The following is a 17,580-nucleotide window of genomic DNA, read 5'->3' as shown; positions in this document are numbered from 1 at the left end:
GTAATCTTTTGATTCAAAGCTGTGTAATAAAAATAATTGCACAGAATTTAGTTTCTACAATTTTACATCCAGGTATTCCATTCCCAAGTCGCCTAGTGTCACTAAAAAGCCTCATACCCAAAATTACAAAAACCTTCGACTTTTGGTCACATGGTGTCTATTTTAATGTACAACCAGAAGACATTAGTAAGTGTAAATATATATTTTTATTACAGAATCTAGTTCAGGGTAAAGATTATTTACTGATTGTCGGCAAAATTCTATTTTAATTCAAAATTAATTCACATTTATTCTTCCATAAACCATGTGTAGTTCGCTTTGGTCACTTCTAACATTATTCTTAGAATATGAATCAATAAACATTTGTAGCAGTGATACACCTGCCTGGTTGCATTTGTAAAATAAGATGCATGAAGCTAATTAGCTTAGCTAGCATCTGAAGGGTTAAGGATCCAACATATTTTGAAATAAACACAACAACAGAAAAAGTTGTAATTGCATTAGACAGCTCAGATCTTCTGGGGCGTAGCTAACTTGCTTATTTAACGCAGCTTCACAGAACATATTCTTTTTACAAGATTAAATCCCAATTCAGCATCATCAAAACAAAGTCTTCCAGCACGGCTGGATGGATGTTTGTTTGTTTTCAGGATTACTGGCATTAAACTACAATGGTGTTAAAAGCAACAATGCATTCTTTCATTGAGAGGATCAACAAGCCTCTGAGGCTCCAATGTCTGATTATAAACATCCTACATAACATGAACAAGCCTGCCTGCGGGCGAACAAGGAGACAGAGAAACAGAGACGAGACGGGAATAAAGAGAGCGGAGGAGAGAGGATACAGGAAGAATTTTTATTAGTAAGACAGTCTGTGATCTAAAGAAACAAGTCACAACAATGTTGTTTGTGAATTCTGCTGAGCAAGAAGAATGCGTGTTTGGCTCTGATGCAAACATGCAGCAGGGAGAGCGACTCCGAGGACGATGGAGACGTTCAAGTTGACCTCGACTTTAAGAAAACCCAAAACCGAATGTGGATTCAGGGAAAACTGAGCAACAACCTAATAACTAAAAAGAATCAGAAGAAGATGAAATTTAGACATCAGCCTGACCTCAGAGGAAAAGACGACGGCCATTCTTGTAAACAGAGATGGGTAGTAACTAGTTATATCTACTTGAGTGGGAAAAAATGTGCCAGTTAACTTCAATGAAGAAAGAGCAAAGATGTACGACATAAACCTAAAGTTTATGTCAAAGTGAGACTTCTTGTTTGTACACAGGCTTTGTTGTTCTGGTGGTTTTTTATCTGCTGGAGATCAATAAGATACAATAAACACTATATATTAAAGTATATTACCCTGCTCTAATGAACACATCACCTATTTAAGTAGTTTTATGCAACATTTATAACTGAAAAAGTGTCTCCTCTGCCAGAATGTTGCTTTAGTTTTAAAAATGCCACATTTTTGACATATTTTCACTTTATATTGTGTGTTTAATGACACCATTTTAAAATAGTAAATCAGATTTTTTTGATCAGTTACTCTGTACTTACTAGAGTTTCAAATGCTTGTCTTGAAAAGCTACATTTTGTTTTTGAGTAAAATTTTTACCTACTCCACCCATTTCCACTTGTGAACAAAATAAGCAGTTAGCTAAAAACATCAGGCAAGAAATGAATTCTGTGAAGATATCAGCATTTATTCTTCAGAGCCCCTCTAATTGTTTTGATATTAGAATTAAAACTCTGTTTTCAGCTACAGCTTCATGGGAGACAAAGTGGAGGTGGTTGGGGAGAATAAATGTCGGCGTTCACCTGGAAAACAGACTGAACTGAAGGGACAGAGCAGACAATACTGAAAGTTTCTTAAGGAAACTTCGATCCTTCAGGGTTTACAACCAGATGCTGCACAGATTCAACAACCTGATCTGTTCTGGTTCTACTCTGGAAGATCTGGAGTTGGTGAAAAGAAATTCTTCATAGAAATCAAGAACATTTGATTTTTATGAAGCATACGTTTCATGAGTCTGCGTTAGAACAGCCATGTTTTCAGTCAGAGGCTTCTCTAGATCTGTTGCAACAGAGACTGCTACAGGAGATACGACATGATCACAGCCATCAGCATCAGAACCTTGTGAAGTACAAATTACAAAGACATTTGATAATTACACCAGAGCGGTGAGTATTATTATTATTATTGTGTCAAATGAATTAGATTTTTGGCTGTTAAAACTTATGCAAAAACTCATAAAACTTGGCGGATGCATCAGGCTTGTGTGACAATTACATATTATAAATCCAGGAAAAGTGATGGTTGGACGGACAGAACTTTCAAACAACGGCATTTTTTCTCCCAACTTCTTCATTTAACTCTTATCTCCATAACAATAATGTGGAAGATACTTAAAATATTTTAAACTAGGCGTCTTCTAATGTACCAAAGGTGACTAAATTATTACAAGTTTTACTTTTTTCCTGTACTTAAAAAAAAAAAAAAAAAAAGAGTACATTAATTTTGCGGTCGCACTAAGCCAAGTTGTCGTCATCATTTGTCAGAGTGATACGTGCATTTATTTTGGTAGAACCACTGGACAAACTTTAAAAAACATCTAATCCATAAAGTTTGTACACATGCTGCACGATTTCATGTCATAGTGAGGCACATGGACTGTGAAACAGCAGCTAAAGTCCAAAATAACATATCTACTAACTTACAGGAGCTCTGAGTCCTTGAAAGCAAATTAGAAAGGATAAAAAAAAGTGACTCAAAACGTGAGCAGGTAGAAACAGACCTGCATGTTCCTGAGTAGCTGAAAGATCTCCATCGTCCTGAGGACGATGTCTTGGACAGTCTCCTGGCCGATGCGACACAGTGAGGAAGTGTTGACATCTCTGGCAGCCTGGGTCTGCTGCTGCTGCTGCTGCTGTTGGGGCGGAGGAGGCTGACCAACGAAAGGAGGCACTAGAGGAGGGGTCGTCATGGAGACGGCAGGTCAGGATGCTGAAGGAGGAGAAGGAGCAGCAGGTTTGGGTCCGGGTGGAGTCTCCTTTAAGGCTGAACTACATCAGCACACCTTTACATTCCTTCAATAAAAGGAAATTTCAATCCATATTACTGGTTTAATTGGAAACAAAGAACATTTTACATCACTATAATGAAAATACAAGCAACTCTACAAGTTTAACAGCTGTTACACACACTCATCGTTACAATACAAGTCAGACATTACATTTTAAACAAGTTTTACGTTAGTTAATAGCTTTAAAAATGTTATTGCGGACTTTCAACAGCCCCTTGTCATAATAAGTAACGGAAAGAAATTTTTGCCTAAGCTAACTCAAACCATACAACTTCATCTTCGTTTGCTTTAGTGTAATCAAACTGACCCGACGCGACAATAAACGCTGCATTTTACTGAATGTTGATGTTAACAGCTAATTAAACGACGGGTGATGTTACCTTTGAGGTGATAATTTTTCTCTTTCGTTGACATTTTAAGCCCTGCTAAAACAACCAAGCTTCTCTTGGGCACAGCTGCTGCTAAGTGTATCTTAGTATCGCGAGAGTACGTCGTTCCAGAAATCATGCAGTAAATTCCAGAATAGGTGCGCCGCTGTCTTTCTTCTTCTTTTGGTTCCCTTCCGTCGCCTTTCTTCTTGTTATTTTTTCTAGATTTAGTTATCATATAAAATATTATTCTCTAATATTGATGATAGACTCCACATTTTTTCCCTGTATGGGAGAAATGTCTTGTTGAAAAAGCATTGCGCACTGCACATTTGCTTAGGTTAATCTTGATGTATTTTTTTATACAGAGAAACAGCGCCCCCAGCTGGTATGTCATTTGTACAACATTAATCGCCACACATGCTAGACAGCTTGGCACCAGATTCAGTTTTCCATGTCTGCGACGCCGCCATATTGGGAGGGTCAACTTGTCGTTTTCCAGTATTCAGAGTACAGGAACTGAAACTTTTCTACAATAGTGACTGCATACTGAAAATATTCTTTGTATAGCCAAAAATGAATTTAATTATATTTTATTGTATGAAAAAAAGCCTCTGGACTAATTTAGCGAAATACAGCAGAATGCTACAAACTTATTCAGTCTATGAATGTCTGCTATGACCAGCTCTATGTTAAATGTGCTTCTGTCTTTATTTGTACAGATTTGAAATCACTTTCAGAAATTTTGTTCTCTCTCTGATTGTATAAGATTTTTATTTAAAAAGAGAAAAATTTGTCTTGTAGGTTGAAAAGCATCCTATTGCAGAATTCCTATTATTAATTTCAAAGTTCACCCTTTAAAATTCTGTCATCTGACAACTAGTCATCTGTGACTAGAAACTAATTGTTTTTACACCTTTTCTTGGCAGAGTAAAATCCAAACTAATTGTCATCTGACAATTAGTTTGTGTAATCAAAACCTGAACTGTTTTTTTTAAAGAAATCGGATTTTACTCTGCCAAGAAAAGGTGTAAAAATACAATCTTGCTTGTGTTACCACAACTTCTTAATTAAAAAAAAAAAACAATTGAAGGTTGACTTGAAGCAAAATGCATGTTTTCTTTCTCTTCCTGAGCGATTTATCACTGCAAAGCAAAAAGAAAGTGTCAATCATAGGTAGATTTTTAACGTGTTGCTGGGGTCAAACCGCAAGGAGTAAAAAATGAGCATCAAAGATCTTCATCTATCACAGTGGCAGAAATCGTATCATTTTCACATTTGCACATCTCGTCATCTCTGCTCGCCTCAGACAGCATACTGTACCTGAAAGAAAGCAGCTGCTTTTACCCGCAGCTTCAAAACAGATTAAACTGGAAAGAGCTTCACTGAACGGCATCAGAGGTGCTGCAGTCTGAACAAACAGACAGAATATATCCAGATAGAATAATAAAAACAGGAAACAAGCTATTTTAAAGTCAAAAATAACCTGGAAATTAGCTTTACCGGTCATCACTTTCAAGAAAACGTAGTAGTAATTATTAGCTTAAGGGGTATCAGCACTAAAAGGGATTATCTTTGCACTCTCTAGTGCATTACTCATGCTTTAATTAAATATGTGGCTCCTCCAGGGAAATACGCTGGAATGAAGAGAGAGCAGTGAGTTACTCTGAGGGCAGCTGCATCTAAAGTCCATTCAACTCTTCAAAGCAAATTCACTTGAAAGAGCCGGGATTAGAGCTAAATATTCAGTTAATGCGCAGTAAAATGATACAAAAAGGGCATTTACTGACCACTTTAATATTTTAATTTTATGCTACAATAATTTTAGTTTTCCTCATAGTTAGATGGCATGAAGAACAATTAATTTAAATTTCAGTGTTGACTGAGTGGATCAAATAAAACATTTAAATAATTCCAATAGTTCATTAAGTTTTACAATGTAAAAAATAGATATTTTCTCTTTAAACCACATGTATCAAACTCGAGGCCCGTGGGCCAAATCCGGCCCGCCGTAGTTTTTCATGTGGCCCTATTGTAATGTGCTTAAATATTACTTCATGAATCAAATCAATTGAGTTTTTATCTGTTTACTGTCAAATTATATCAATCAGTCCTTCCAGTTTCTTGCGAATTATGGTGGAAATTCACACAAAACCAAATTCCCCAATTCTTTTGCACTAATAATTGGGAGCCTATTACAAATTTTTCTCAAAAATTGTCAGATTTTACTTACTAAATAGCTGCTTGGGTTTTAATGTGTCATATTATAATCCATAATCTATACAGCAAGTAATAAAAAGTCACATTTACCAACATAAGTACAAATATCAAAATATTTCCAAATTAGTACCATAAACACTTTGAATTTTATTCCAAAAAAAACAACTAAAAGTCCCCAAAAGTATCACAAAATCCTGGTGGGGCTTAATAAATGTTCAATAGTATTTAATTTTAAGAATTCATTGACATTTTAACAGCGTGTGAAAGAGTTTTATCAATACATTTTGGCACAACCGGCCCTTTAAGAGCATTCAGGATCTTCATTTGGCCCAAAACTAAAATGAGTTTGACAACGGCTGCTTTACACAAACTGCTATCATGCCAACACATACAGTGTCTTCCAAAAGCATTGTGTTTATTTGTATTCAGCACCTTGACTCAACATTTAAGAATCAATAAAAATATATAAAAGACACTCAAATTTTTAAATTCAGAAAGAAGAAAAATTAGAGTTTAATGTGATTTTTTTTTTTTTTGCAGTAAGTCGTTAAACTATTACAGCTTGTGCCATCATAATTAAATACACACAATTATAGGAATTAGTACAAAGTGCACTTAAAATGCAGTAACATAAGTTTGTCTGAGACACTGCAGTAAAAGAAGACGTCTCCCGGGCCGTCCTAGTTGCTATGGAAACGAGTCTGGTCGGGTTCCTAGTTTTGAGGATTTTCACACAGCGTACATCCAGGCTTCAGGTCAGCCTGCCGCTCCATTTGAATGGTAATGGAGTGGAAGTTGTAGGAGGAGAAACAGGCCTGGGTCATTTCCCTCAGGACGGTCTGGGCATCAACCGAATCATCTGGAGAAACGGAGACAGACAGAAAACAACACTTACAATTTACTTATTCTATGTGTAACTGAAATGCTGTTGACATCTAAAGTGAAGAGACCAATAAAGCCGAGAGTTTATTACAATAAACAAATTTAAAAAAAATTTATATAAGGTATATTTTAGTTCGAAAAAGCAAAAATGTGACTAGGTGGCCTTTTTATTACATAGGATTGGATGATATGGCTAAAAAAAAGTTTGGTTTCACAATATAGTTGTTTCTTATCAGTCAATATTGATAATTATTGATTTTTTTCATTGTTTTAAACAAACTGCTGGGCTGACTTCCCTGTTTTATCCACAGTTTTCACTTCACTCCGCTGTTTTTTTTATTTTTAAGCAGTTATGAGGCACAGTGGTGGAATCTAAAACTTCTACTGTGGCAGTTACTCAGCAGGTTGTTGCTAGGCAACCAAAGAACGTGTTGCTAGGTAACCAAAGAGCAAGCGAGTCAGTTGATTCCACCAACTGACTCACTGAGGGGGCGTTTACATGACAACGATCCAACAAAAACGGCACTTTTGTTCCGTTTTTGTTGGATCGTTTACACGATAACGTTCTAATTACGATCTGTGTTTACACACAGTAACGGTACACATCGAAAACGTGTAATGCTCTCGCTGCGCCTAGTTGGTGCTAGGTTCTTTGAAACTTTGAAAGTGCGCATGTGTTTAAAAAAAAGTTGTACTTGAAGGCATGTGGATTTGCGTGAGAAAACAGCATTGTGTGCGTCTGATTAGGGCGCATGCAGTTAGAAAAAGTGGGATAACTTTGCTGAAACACCTTGTTTGAGCTTTCACGATGTCTGTAGCGAGCCCCGGACTGGAAGCTGTTTATTGTTTTTACCTTGGAATGGCCAACAGTCTGTTATTCCTATATCAATTTGATCAAATAGGAGTTCCCACACGTCCCATATTCGTGTCCTCTGTTACCTTTTTCAGCAGTTAAAACAGTTTTATCCGTCGCTAACAAGTCGTAACTTGTTTTTCCGAGCCGCCTTCAAACGCAACATGAAAGCTTAGACGCTTGCGCTGAGTTTACACCTGTGAGGCAGCGGGAGACCTGCTGCTGCTGCGCAGGTGTGTGTTAGAATCATGGAGGTAAACCAGAAAAACGTAAACGACTGAGAAAAACGACTGAGTTGAGTAAAGCTGTTGGATGCAGGTGATGTTAGCTAAAAGATGACTAGCTAATATCAATACAGCACGTTAAGCTTGTTAACAAGTAGCCTGTATGCTACTGATGTTGTTGTCTATGTTCAGCTACGTAGATTCATTTTGCCCCCCAAAATAAGTCGATGCCCCTCCTGTTAAACTCGTCTGTAGCTGGGGCTGGTCCGTAGTTCTCTAGATAAGAGCGCTGAGCAAGCAGGCGTGTATTTTGCCACCTGGGCGGTGCGGAGCGGTGAAGAGACGCTGAGGGAACCGAATCTGATGGGGAAACGGTAACACCAGCATTGTGAGTAGTTTCTTCTTCTTCTTCTTCTTCTGTGGATTGCAGGAAGCAGCTATGTTTTGCGTCATACTATGTATGAGCCGGGGATTCTCTGGAAGAAAAGATCCGTTTTCTAGGTTTACACGACAACGGAAAACGGTACGTTTCAGAAATATCGCACTCTGGAACCCGTTTTCAATCTGTGCCGTTGTTAGAGAAAACATTCCGTGGTTTCGTGTAAATGCGCACTACAAACGCAACAAAACTCTCCCGTTTCCCCCCAAAATCGTTGTCGTGTAAACGGGGCCTGAGTTGAGTTGCTAAAGCCTTTCCTCTGCTTATATCTCCCAGAATGCAGTGCGGTTCAATGAAATTACTGAATATTTTATCACACGTATCATTTATGAATACTGATCCCATTTCTAATCTGATTCTTGTTACCGATTTATTCTCCAGCCATATTATAATGTATTGTTTTGAACCACAATGCCAACTCTTAACAACTAATTGAAATACAAAACAATCTGTGAAATAAATGACTGACTTTTCTCACCTATTGCTATGTGTGCAGACAGAACTGCCTGATTCATGGTGAGCGCCCAGATGTGAAGGTTGTGAACCGCTTTGACTCCGTTTACAGCCAACAAACGGTCTCGCACATCACTGTACCGCACCCCCGATGGCGTACCTGCAACACAGTTGGGAAAAACAACAAAGGCAAAACTGAGAGAAAATGAGCTAAATCTATGATAATGTATACTAAAAGTGTAGTGATGACCTTACCCTCCATTAGAACAAGAAGGATGTCCCTCATGATGGTGAAGGTGGTGCATAGGACCAGAATGGAGAACAAGAAGGTGCAGATTGGATCAGCGATTTTATATTCTGGCTGGAAGCAAAAAAATAAATAAATCAAAAAACATAACTTAATAAATAGCTATATAATAAAATGCTACATTTTTTTTATGAATAAATTAGATCTCTCTTTTAAGCACAAGAGCAAATTATCTTGGTGAAATCCTTAAAAGGGCAGCTGCAATGAAAACAAATCTTTTGTTTTGGACTGGAGACCATTCCCAAAGCAGGAAGTGGATCATGGGGCATTTTAAAACTTCTACTGTGGCTGTTACTCAACAGGTTGTTGCTAGGCAACCAAAGAACGTGCCAGGGTTGCTAGGTAACTCACAGGCTAGAATCTAAAACTAGAGGAAGAAAAGACTCATTGACTTTTACCAAACGCAAAAGAGAAATCCGACAACCGCTAAAACCTGACACTACTCCACTTTTGTGAAGCAGGAAGTTGCGCTCAGTGTCTTCTTCGGTGGTTTTTGTGCTGTTTCAACACAGGCGAACAGTGCAGCGTGAAAGCGAATCATCAGCCGAAAACGTAAAATAATGTTCTAATGTTGGGTCCCAATCGAACCGAGTCTGCCGGACTGTCAGGTGTGAAAACGCCCTAAAACACCTTCCTGTTCAAGATTATCTTTGAGTTTAAATTAAAACTTTATGAAAACTATTAAGACCATTTCAGTAATTTTCAAAGATATAGTAGTTTCACAATAACAACTTTTAATTAATAAAATAAGACTTGAGATGAGGAAAAACTTGCATATTTCTATCTCTCAGACATTTTAAACATCCGTTTGCAGTTTCTACCACATAAAAAAAACACACTCTTTAAAGCCGAGTTTGGGTTTGAGCCCAAATGCAGAACAAGATACCTTGAAGAAGATGATGATGGCACTGACGAGCACGCTAACACTTTGGAGAAGGTCTCCCATCACATGCACAAAAGCTGCTCGCACACTTGCATTCGCCTGCTGAGCCCTCTTTCCTAACACGCATAAAAATAACGAACATTCACATCATGTTACGCCATTTTAGTGTCTCAATGATGTTGCTGTTCTTCGATTGTACCGTTGCCTGCATGGTTTTCTTCCATGTCTATGCAGTCGTTTGAATAGATGTTGTTTGGGCTCTGAGTCTTTTCTTTTCCTCTCTTGGGACTGTGACTGTGTCCATGTGAGGCGAGTCCACCGTGACTGTGGCCGTGACCCGACTGGTGAAGGGTTAAAGCCATTCTGTTGGAAAATAAGGACCAATTTCAATCAGCGCTATAAGAAATGCTGTTCTTCAACCTGTTAAACAACAATTATTGAATACTTTAGCATAAATAACAACTATTTACTCACATAATGTTGGCCACCACTGCACAGCCTGAGGTAATGAGCATCACGTGGCCCTCGATCTCGTAGTCATCATGGACGATGCGCTCCACAGCGAGATAAACCAGCACTCCTGTGACGATCCAGATGGTGAAAACTGACAGCAGAGCCCCCAAGATTTCTGCATGGACAACGAAACAACGTTGCAAAGAAATCAGTTGAGAATTCACCAGAAAACATAACCAAACATTGACCAAATGGTTATGGGGCAAGAAGCTGACCTTATTTTACCAGGTAGTTGCTTCTATCCTAACCTAAACTAGTTTCTTAGAAATGTTTTTGGCAGAGCAATAGTAATTTAAGATTCAGCCTAAAACTGGATCTGGAATTGCAGCTACTAAAATGAAATTTGTGCAGGATGAAAAAGATGCTAGCTTGTTATTATCAGTTAGTTTATAACCATGAAGTTAATTAACCACGTGCTACCAAGAAGCTAACTTTCCATCCACACTCTTAAGACATTTAGGGCCATTAAAAAAAAAATGTATACACTTGGAATAAAAATAAACTCCATACAGAAAGAGCTTGAGGGATTTATAACCAGAGCCTTATTAATGCAGCACAAGAGTATTAACAACTGCATCCATTAAAGAAGCTAGCATGTAGCAAATTAGTAATCTATCTTCATTTTTAGTTAACAAGGATCCGACTAGAAAAAACAACAAAAAAGGAAAAAACAAAGATTCGTGGCATCGTTCCAGTAGTAGTATCTGGTCATCTCACAGTCCTGTGTGTCCCCAAGATACCTGCACTAAAGATTAGCTAGCTAGTAGGAACTGCTAGCTAGCAAAGTAGCTGCAGGCTAGCCAAAAAATACTATGGTAGTGTTGAGAAAAATTATTATTTTGAGTGTTTAACACAGTTTAAACCTTTTAGAACGAATTTCTTAAGTTTGAACAGGTTTGTGTTAGTGATTTAAAACCCGAAGAACTATAGGATCTGCAGGAGAGTTTCGGCTCAGACCCCTGGAGTCTTATCATTAAAGACAGGAGGTCATAAATTAACATATGCAGGAAGGTGGAGGACATTATCACTTGAATTACTGTGAGAAAGGGAACTTTGGTCGGTTCACGTAACCAGGATAAGAAGTCTTCTAAAACCAACATCTGACATGGTGCAAAAACTGAATATAACATAAAATGTTTTAAATCACTAACATTTAATTTGTAAGACATTTTTCTTAGTTATTAATAACATGTTTTGACTAAAAATTCTATTATCTAGTTTTAGAATTAATTTAGTTAATGATGAATGTATTTGAAATTGTATTATTTCTGACTATATTAGAGTCACATGAAAAGGTTTTGTTTAGTATTAGAAAATACTTAGGTTTATGGTGAATGAATGTCTTAATTCTTATTTGTTTCTAATTCCTAATTAGAAACAGGAATTGTACTTCATTATTTTCTGTTGATATTATATCTATTGCTTTTGGTTTGATATCAGGACTAAACCTTGGAGATGCTGAGTGCAGAAGAACAAATTGGGTTTTTGGAGAACTTTTCATTGAATTAAAAGTACAGTATTAAAGGTTTGTTCCTGGCAGAGCAGAAGAGAAACCAGAATTTCACAGCTACCTGTGAGGTTCCTGCATTTGTTTCTCTTGGCCCAGATGGCTGTAGAGCCGGATAGCGTTAAGAAAATAAATTTAAAATAAGTTAGTTTTAGAATTTATCATGACTTGATTGAAATACCATAATTATAGTTTTAAAATTTATAACATATTCTGACCTATTGATCTATATTTTAGTGTAGTTAAAGCAGATGGTTTGTCAAGATCTCCGATCTGCTCTTTGTCTGTTGGGAAACAATCAGTAGGAAGTTCTAGCTTTTCACACTGATTTGTGAAAGCCATAAACCACCATGAATTCGGAGAGTCTGCTTCCACCTTATTTAACAAAAGGTGTTTGATCTTGCGACCAAACTGCGGGACTTTTTCTAAATTTAAAAGGGCCAGAGATGCCTTCCAATTGGTCAAGTAGAGATACGCCTTATTTGAATACATTAAAGAGGAAAACACACCTACAGGTATAAAAGTTTGTGCACAAGGGAAACAATTCAGAAAAAAGCTGATTTATTTTACTTCTGCACCAGCTCTTTCTCCAAGGACGTCCTTGATATTTCTTTGTCTTCTTGTCTCAGGTAACAATGTTTGTATCTGTCTTTCTTTAGTTTCCTGTACTATCTTATTTACTTATTATCGTATTTACTTCTGATTGGATTAAATCCTGTAATTCTGTGACGTCAACACGCATTGTTGTGTTTTTGTCCCCGCACGTGGCCACGCGAGAGAACCCGGGATCAAAAGGAAGTATCAGAGCCAGAGTTTTGCTAAATTTACCAGTAATATAAAATTCTTCCTTAACAGTAGTCATTCAACCAACAAGGTCTATTGTTGGCATGTAGATAATGAAATAAATGATAGTCTCAAAATTGTGTTTTCATATGTACAAAGAGTGTGTTGTATTAATGATTTCAAACTAAATGTTGTTGGAAAGGAAGCATAAATGCAACAGATGCTGTTGGACCCGTCCTATGACTCGGTACCTGCACGATGCCAGCCGTAGTTGAGCCTTTGTGTGGCAGGTTTAGATGAAAGCCAGAGGGAAAACAAGCTAATGACAAAGCTGGCTAGGTCAGTCAGAAGGTGAGCCGCGTCCGTCATGACCGCGAGGCTTCCTGCCAAATATCCTCCTGCAAAAAGGAGACATTCTAACAATTACTAAGGGTCTGGCATCAATATTTTGTAACTCTGATGCTTCCAGTTGCATTTGACCTCTTCTACATGTGTTAACTGGGCATTTTGGAGTAAAAATAGTTGTTTTTTTGAAGAATGCAGGAAAAGGAAAGAGAAAAGACAGGAGGTGGAGATGTAATGAAAAGTTGAATAAAGAAAATGAGAACAGAACAGAGTTAAAAAGAACAAAAGGACAAAAGCTAATGGTCAAAATTAACCAGTATTGTCAAAGAACACTGAGAAAGACTTAGGATGAAACTAATAAAGCAAGAAAAGGGATTTAAAAAAAATAACTTACCAGCAATCTCGCCTATCATGAAGAGCAGACAGACGATGGAAACAACGTACAACCTCCTCCTGGCAACTTTTTTCTCCGTCTCTCGGTCCTGCTGAGCAAAGCTGTTGTCGTGGCAATGCTTGAAAGTCCCATCCTTCTGCAGTTCTTCATGGTTTGGCACACTGTAATCAGAATACTATGCAATGTTACAGAAAGTTAGAAGGTTGAGATAAATTCATCCCCAAGAAACAGAGATGGGGACGATTTCATTAAAACGCTGGAAAATCTACAACCCCAAAAGTCCAGAGAGTCCAACTGGTGATGGAAATGATCTTCTGAACCCACCTGAACCTGCACCAGCCTCTGCCACACTGATGAGGGGAAACGAGGTTGGCTCCTTGTGCAAAATATATTTTTATACACGTCGATGACTAGTTTGGTAAGTTGACAGGGAAAAATATTTATAATCAGCATTTCAGGACTACAGAACATGTTTAAAGGAGATCTAATATGCTTCCTTAAACAGGTTAGAAGGTTTCTAGAGCTACACAAAAGAAATTATTTACAAAGAAATAATTCTTAGATACTGAGATTTTAGTTTGCTCAATTCTGCCTATTCTGAGCTCCTTATAGAAGGAGCCGTTTTAGGGGCTCCTGTCACTTTAAATCCAAATATTCTGCTGCTGGCCACGCCCCCAACTCAACGTTTCCCCACATGAAAATGGCCACAAACGGATGTACAGTGACAATTGTATATCTTTGAAAAGCATTAGCAGAGCCTCCTGCACAATCAACACTGCAGCAAGTGGTCTATGTGTGATGGGCAAATGAAGCCTCATGAAGCAATGAACCTTTCCAGCCCTTTGCTTTGCAAAAAAGTTCAGTACTCGATGCTTCATGGCTCACTAGTGACATCTGCTGGTGAAACTGTAACAGACTTGTCACGCAGGTGGATCATACTTCCAAAAACTACTAAATGCAATATTGTCACAAAGTTTTAATCAAACTTATATTTAGTAACAGGAGAATCAATGAAACCATATTTAATCGTCATATGTTTTAATTATTAAAATGATTTAGCCAATCTAATCCTGGTTTATGTTGAATGTCAGTGGTTGTGTTGGGTTTTCTTTTATGTCAGACTGATTTGACAATAAAGACATTTGATGTTTTAATGTCTCGGGAGTGCAATGCCTGTTGGGGCGTTCGCTTTTTCTGGGATTTCTAATTGGCTCTCATCCCTTATATTTGGCTACATGTTGAATTTTTGTTCTGCAATAGCATTAAATCTGTTTTTGCTGTGCAAGACTGATATATCTTTACTAATCAGACAACAAATAAAGAGGGTAAGAAGGTAAGAAATTGGGAGGTGGAGGGGTTGATCATTGTTATCCAAGAAGAATTTTATTGTGAGGATCATCTCAAAGTATTCCCAGATGTCAGAGATTTTCCTCTTGCTGGATCCATTTCAGACAATCCACCAAGTTTACTTGTGTAGCACATTTCAGCAACAATGCAGTTCAAAGAGATTTACATCATAAAACCACAAAAATATAGTTATAAAAAAACAATCTAGAATTGAGAAAAGCATAACAAACATTAAATTTTAATGAGCGCCATCATCAATACACATCAAATATGTTGGTCAATGTTCATTTTATTTTGGCCACTGAAGATAAATATCCTCCTCTGATGCGAGACCAAAAGGACAACATACCCATGATGCAGCACGGCTGATCGCGCTTTTATTTTGAAAACCGACACGCAAAATGAAGCAGTCACGTGACCCAGGCAATGCGAGGCCTCGTTTGTTGGCAGTCACGTGGTTTTCAGCAAGACAACACAAGCCTCGAAGCGGGGCTTCATCGGACACGCCCCCTTTTTACTCGGTACAAGCCTCGAAGCCTGGATTCACATAGCCCATCACTAGTCTACACTTTTACCTCTTTGTAAACTTTTTATACTTATTTTTCTCTAGCTTCTCTTTTGTTATTGTGTTCGTACTTCTTCCAACTCATGTAAAGCACTTTGGATCGCCTTGTTGCTGAAAATGTGCTTTATTAATCAAATTACCTCACCTGAAGGTGTTTAAGCAAAGTATGTGTCAGAGGGTGTGCAATATTACCAAATCTGGTTATTGCAACTTTATTTTTCAGAGATTTTAAAGAGTTGTTTCTATTAAGTATCCATATTTAGGCTTATTAGATTGACTTAATTACAGTTTTATGAGTTTGAGACAATTAAAATGACCAATTATGTAAAATAAAAACAAACAAAAAAAACTCTCAACCTCTCAGCCCTTAAATCTGAATGATAATTTCCCCTAATCAAAAGTGATCGAATAAATCGGTTGATCAATAAGCTAATTTAGGATAATTAAATGCAGGTTTGCGCACAGATCCCACATTAGTAGAACACGAAAATAAAAATTAAAAACGAGTGAGAAATCGCCTCTTTTTGCAGTTTTTACTTTGTAGAAATCACCGATATTCAATACAAAATAAAAGTTCGCCTCACCTTCCCGGGAGGGAGTACGCTTTGCTGTGTTCTGCCAAAATGTGCCGTCGCTCTGGATCCTTGCTTTTGAACATCACTGGAGGAAAATATCAAACACCAATTTCCAGTGGACAAAAGAAAACCTTTCACAGATTCAGATCCGCTTTCCTCTGGCTGAAGCTTTGCTGGTTCTCCACACGCCGATTGCGAATATTTGCACCCATCCTACATTATAATTAGTGCAAATAACCAACGCAGCCGTGTGCAAATTGCAACCCGTCTGAAGAGGGAGGGGGGTGGGGGTCGGGTCGGGGTGGGGAGAGGTGGCGGTTCGACGTTGGGAGGATGCAGAAGTTGAAAGCTCATTGCGACAAAAACAGCCAGTGGAAACACTTGTGCAACTAAGTTGACTCTTTCTTAAAGTGGAGAAACTGGTGATTGCGGCAGCGGCCCAAACTCTGCCCGCTTCACGCAGCGCCCCGCAGCAGCAGCAGCAGCCGACACTGCGGGGGTTACGCAACCCGCTGGAAGTGCCGTGTGCCGCGGATTCCTCGTGCGGAATCACATGGTTCATCCGCGGATCCCCAAACCGGAGTCAAATTTATTTCAGATTAACTCTGCTGGTGGAAGTCATGGGTATTGTTCTGTGAAAAACAAACAAACAAAAAAAAAAACAGCTTTCCTGCTGCGAAATGTTTGGATTTTAGTTGAGGTGTTTCTTGTTTTTGTTTGGGGGGCGCATCATTAATCACCAGAATTATAAATAATAAACAGAAATGAGAAATATAAACATGAAATGTAATTCATTTCTTTTCATTGCGATCAAAACAAGATGAACAGAAACTTAAATGAGTTAAATTAAATCTGATTTTCAAACAAACATTTAGGTTTTGATCAGCTGGAGCTGAGACATTGATTGACTTATTCAATCAATGTTTGATTCAATCATTGAATCAAACATTGATTGAGTGATTAACTAGTGTTGATTGACTGATTGATTGATCTTGAAACACACTCACCCAAAACTAAGCAACTAAGCCTCCAAACCACCAGGGGCCTAAAACAATGCTTCAATTTCACCACAGTCCATAAATCTATTCACTTATTTATTTATTCTGACAATAGAACAGAATATAATAGAAATAGAAACTATTTCAACTATATGTCCAGTCAATTACTCAGATTTACACACTGAAAATAACACTTGATATGACGTTTCACCATAAATATTAAAATATTCAAAGTGCAAACAACAATCTTTATTGTGAAGACTGATAACAGCTGATGCTGTAATTTAATATTTTGTTAATGTTTGGTTTGGTCACCTCTCATCTGAAACTCATTTGTTCCCGAAATTAACACAAGAGGGCGACACTGAGTTATATACTAAAGGAAACCGTTATGATTTAATATTTTCAAATGAGATAGAATAGAAAAGAAAAGAAATGTTATTTATTGTCCCCTCAGTGAGGAAGTGTCTACAGCATAGACAAACTGAGGTAAAAATATGAAAACATCAAAAATAAGAATAGAAGACAACGGGGGAACTGGCAACATAAGGATAACTTTTTTTTTTAATTTTAAAAATAGCATGATCAGACCAACACATTTGCAGCTGAGTAAGAATGATTTTAGAAATGCTTGATACAATTTTTTTTTAATTAAGCTCGAGATTTCGAGTTCTTTTCTTGCAAATTTTCAGCCTTTGGAGCTCAGAATTTATTTATTTTTCCAGGAAGATTTATGAGATTAATCTAAAAATTTCAGAGTTTTTATTTCACAATCTTTCAACTTTTGGGGCTTAAAAATTCCCAGGATATTTCCAGAAAATTTTGAGGTTTTTTTTTTTCT

The 17,580-nt window shown here is 37.6% G+C and overlaps 2 protein-coding genes across 2 annotated transcripts in view; both read right to left on the bottom strand.

Moving 5' to 3' along the window:
• The window catches only part of med30 (mediator complex subunit 30), a 52,728-nt gene extending 49,122 nt beyond the window's left edge, over window positions 1-3,606 (bottom strand). Inside the window, exons 1-2 of the mRNA XM_008422743.3 lie at window positions 3,464-3,606; window positions 2,796-3,087 (exon numbers count right to left, since the gene is read on the bottom strand). Of these exons, the coding sequence (XP_008420965.2) occupies window positions 2,796-2,984 (189 nt within the window). The 5' untranslated portion in view covers window positions 2,985-3,087; window positions 3,464-3,606. The remainder of the gene's footprint in view (window positions 1-2,795; window positions 3,088-3,463) is intronic.
• Window positions 3,607-5,798: 2,192 nt separating this feature from the next.
• slc30a8 (solute carrier family 30 member 8) lies at window positions 5,799-16,306 on the bottom strand. Its single transcript, XM_008422741.2, has 9 exons — window positions 15,751-16,306; window positions 13,255-13,415; window positions 12,767-12,913; window positions 10,187-10,340; window positions 9,912-10,075; window positions 9,716-9,828; window positions 8,778-8,883; window positions 8,548-8,682; window positions 5,799-6,530 (listed from the first exon to the last, which is right to left on the bottom strand). The coding sequence occupies exons 1-9, from the start codon at window positions 15,822-15,824 to the stop codon at window positions 6,385-6,387; spliced, it is 1,200 nt and encodes a 399-aa protein (XP_008420963.1). The 5' UTR covers window positions 15,825-16,306; the 3' UTR covers window positions 5,799-6,384.
• Window positions 16,307-17,580: the final 1,274 nt, after the last annotated feature.

This window comes from Poecilia reticulata, chromosome 11 (genome assembly GCF_904066995.2).
Source record: "Poecilia reticulata chromosome 11, P_reticulata-male-v2, whole genome shotgun sequence".
Classification (NCBI taxonomy): domain Eukaryota; kingdom Metazoa; phylum Chordata; class Actinopteri; order Cyprinodontiformes; family Poeciliidae; genus Poecilia; species Poecilia reticulata.
The sequence above is the reverse complement of the archived record's forward strand: the minus strand, read 5'-3'. Positions and strand labels throughout refer to the sequence as shown.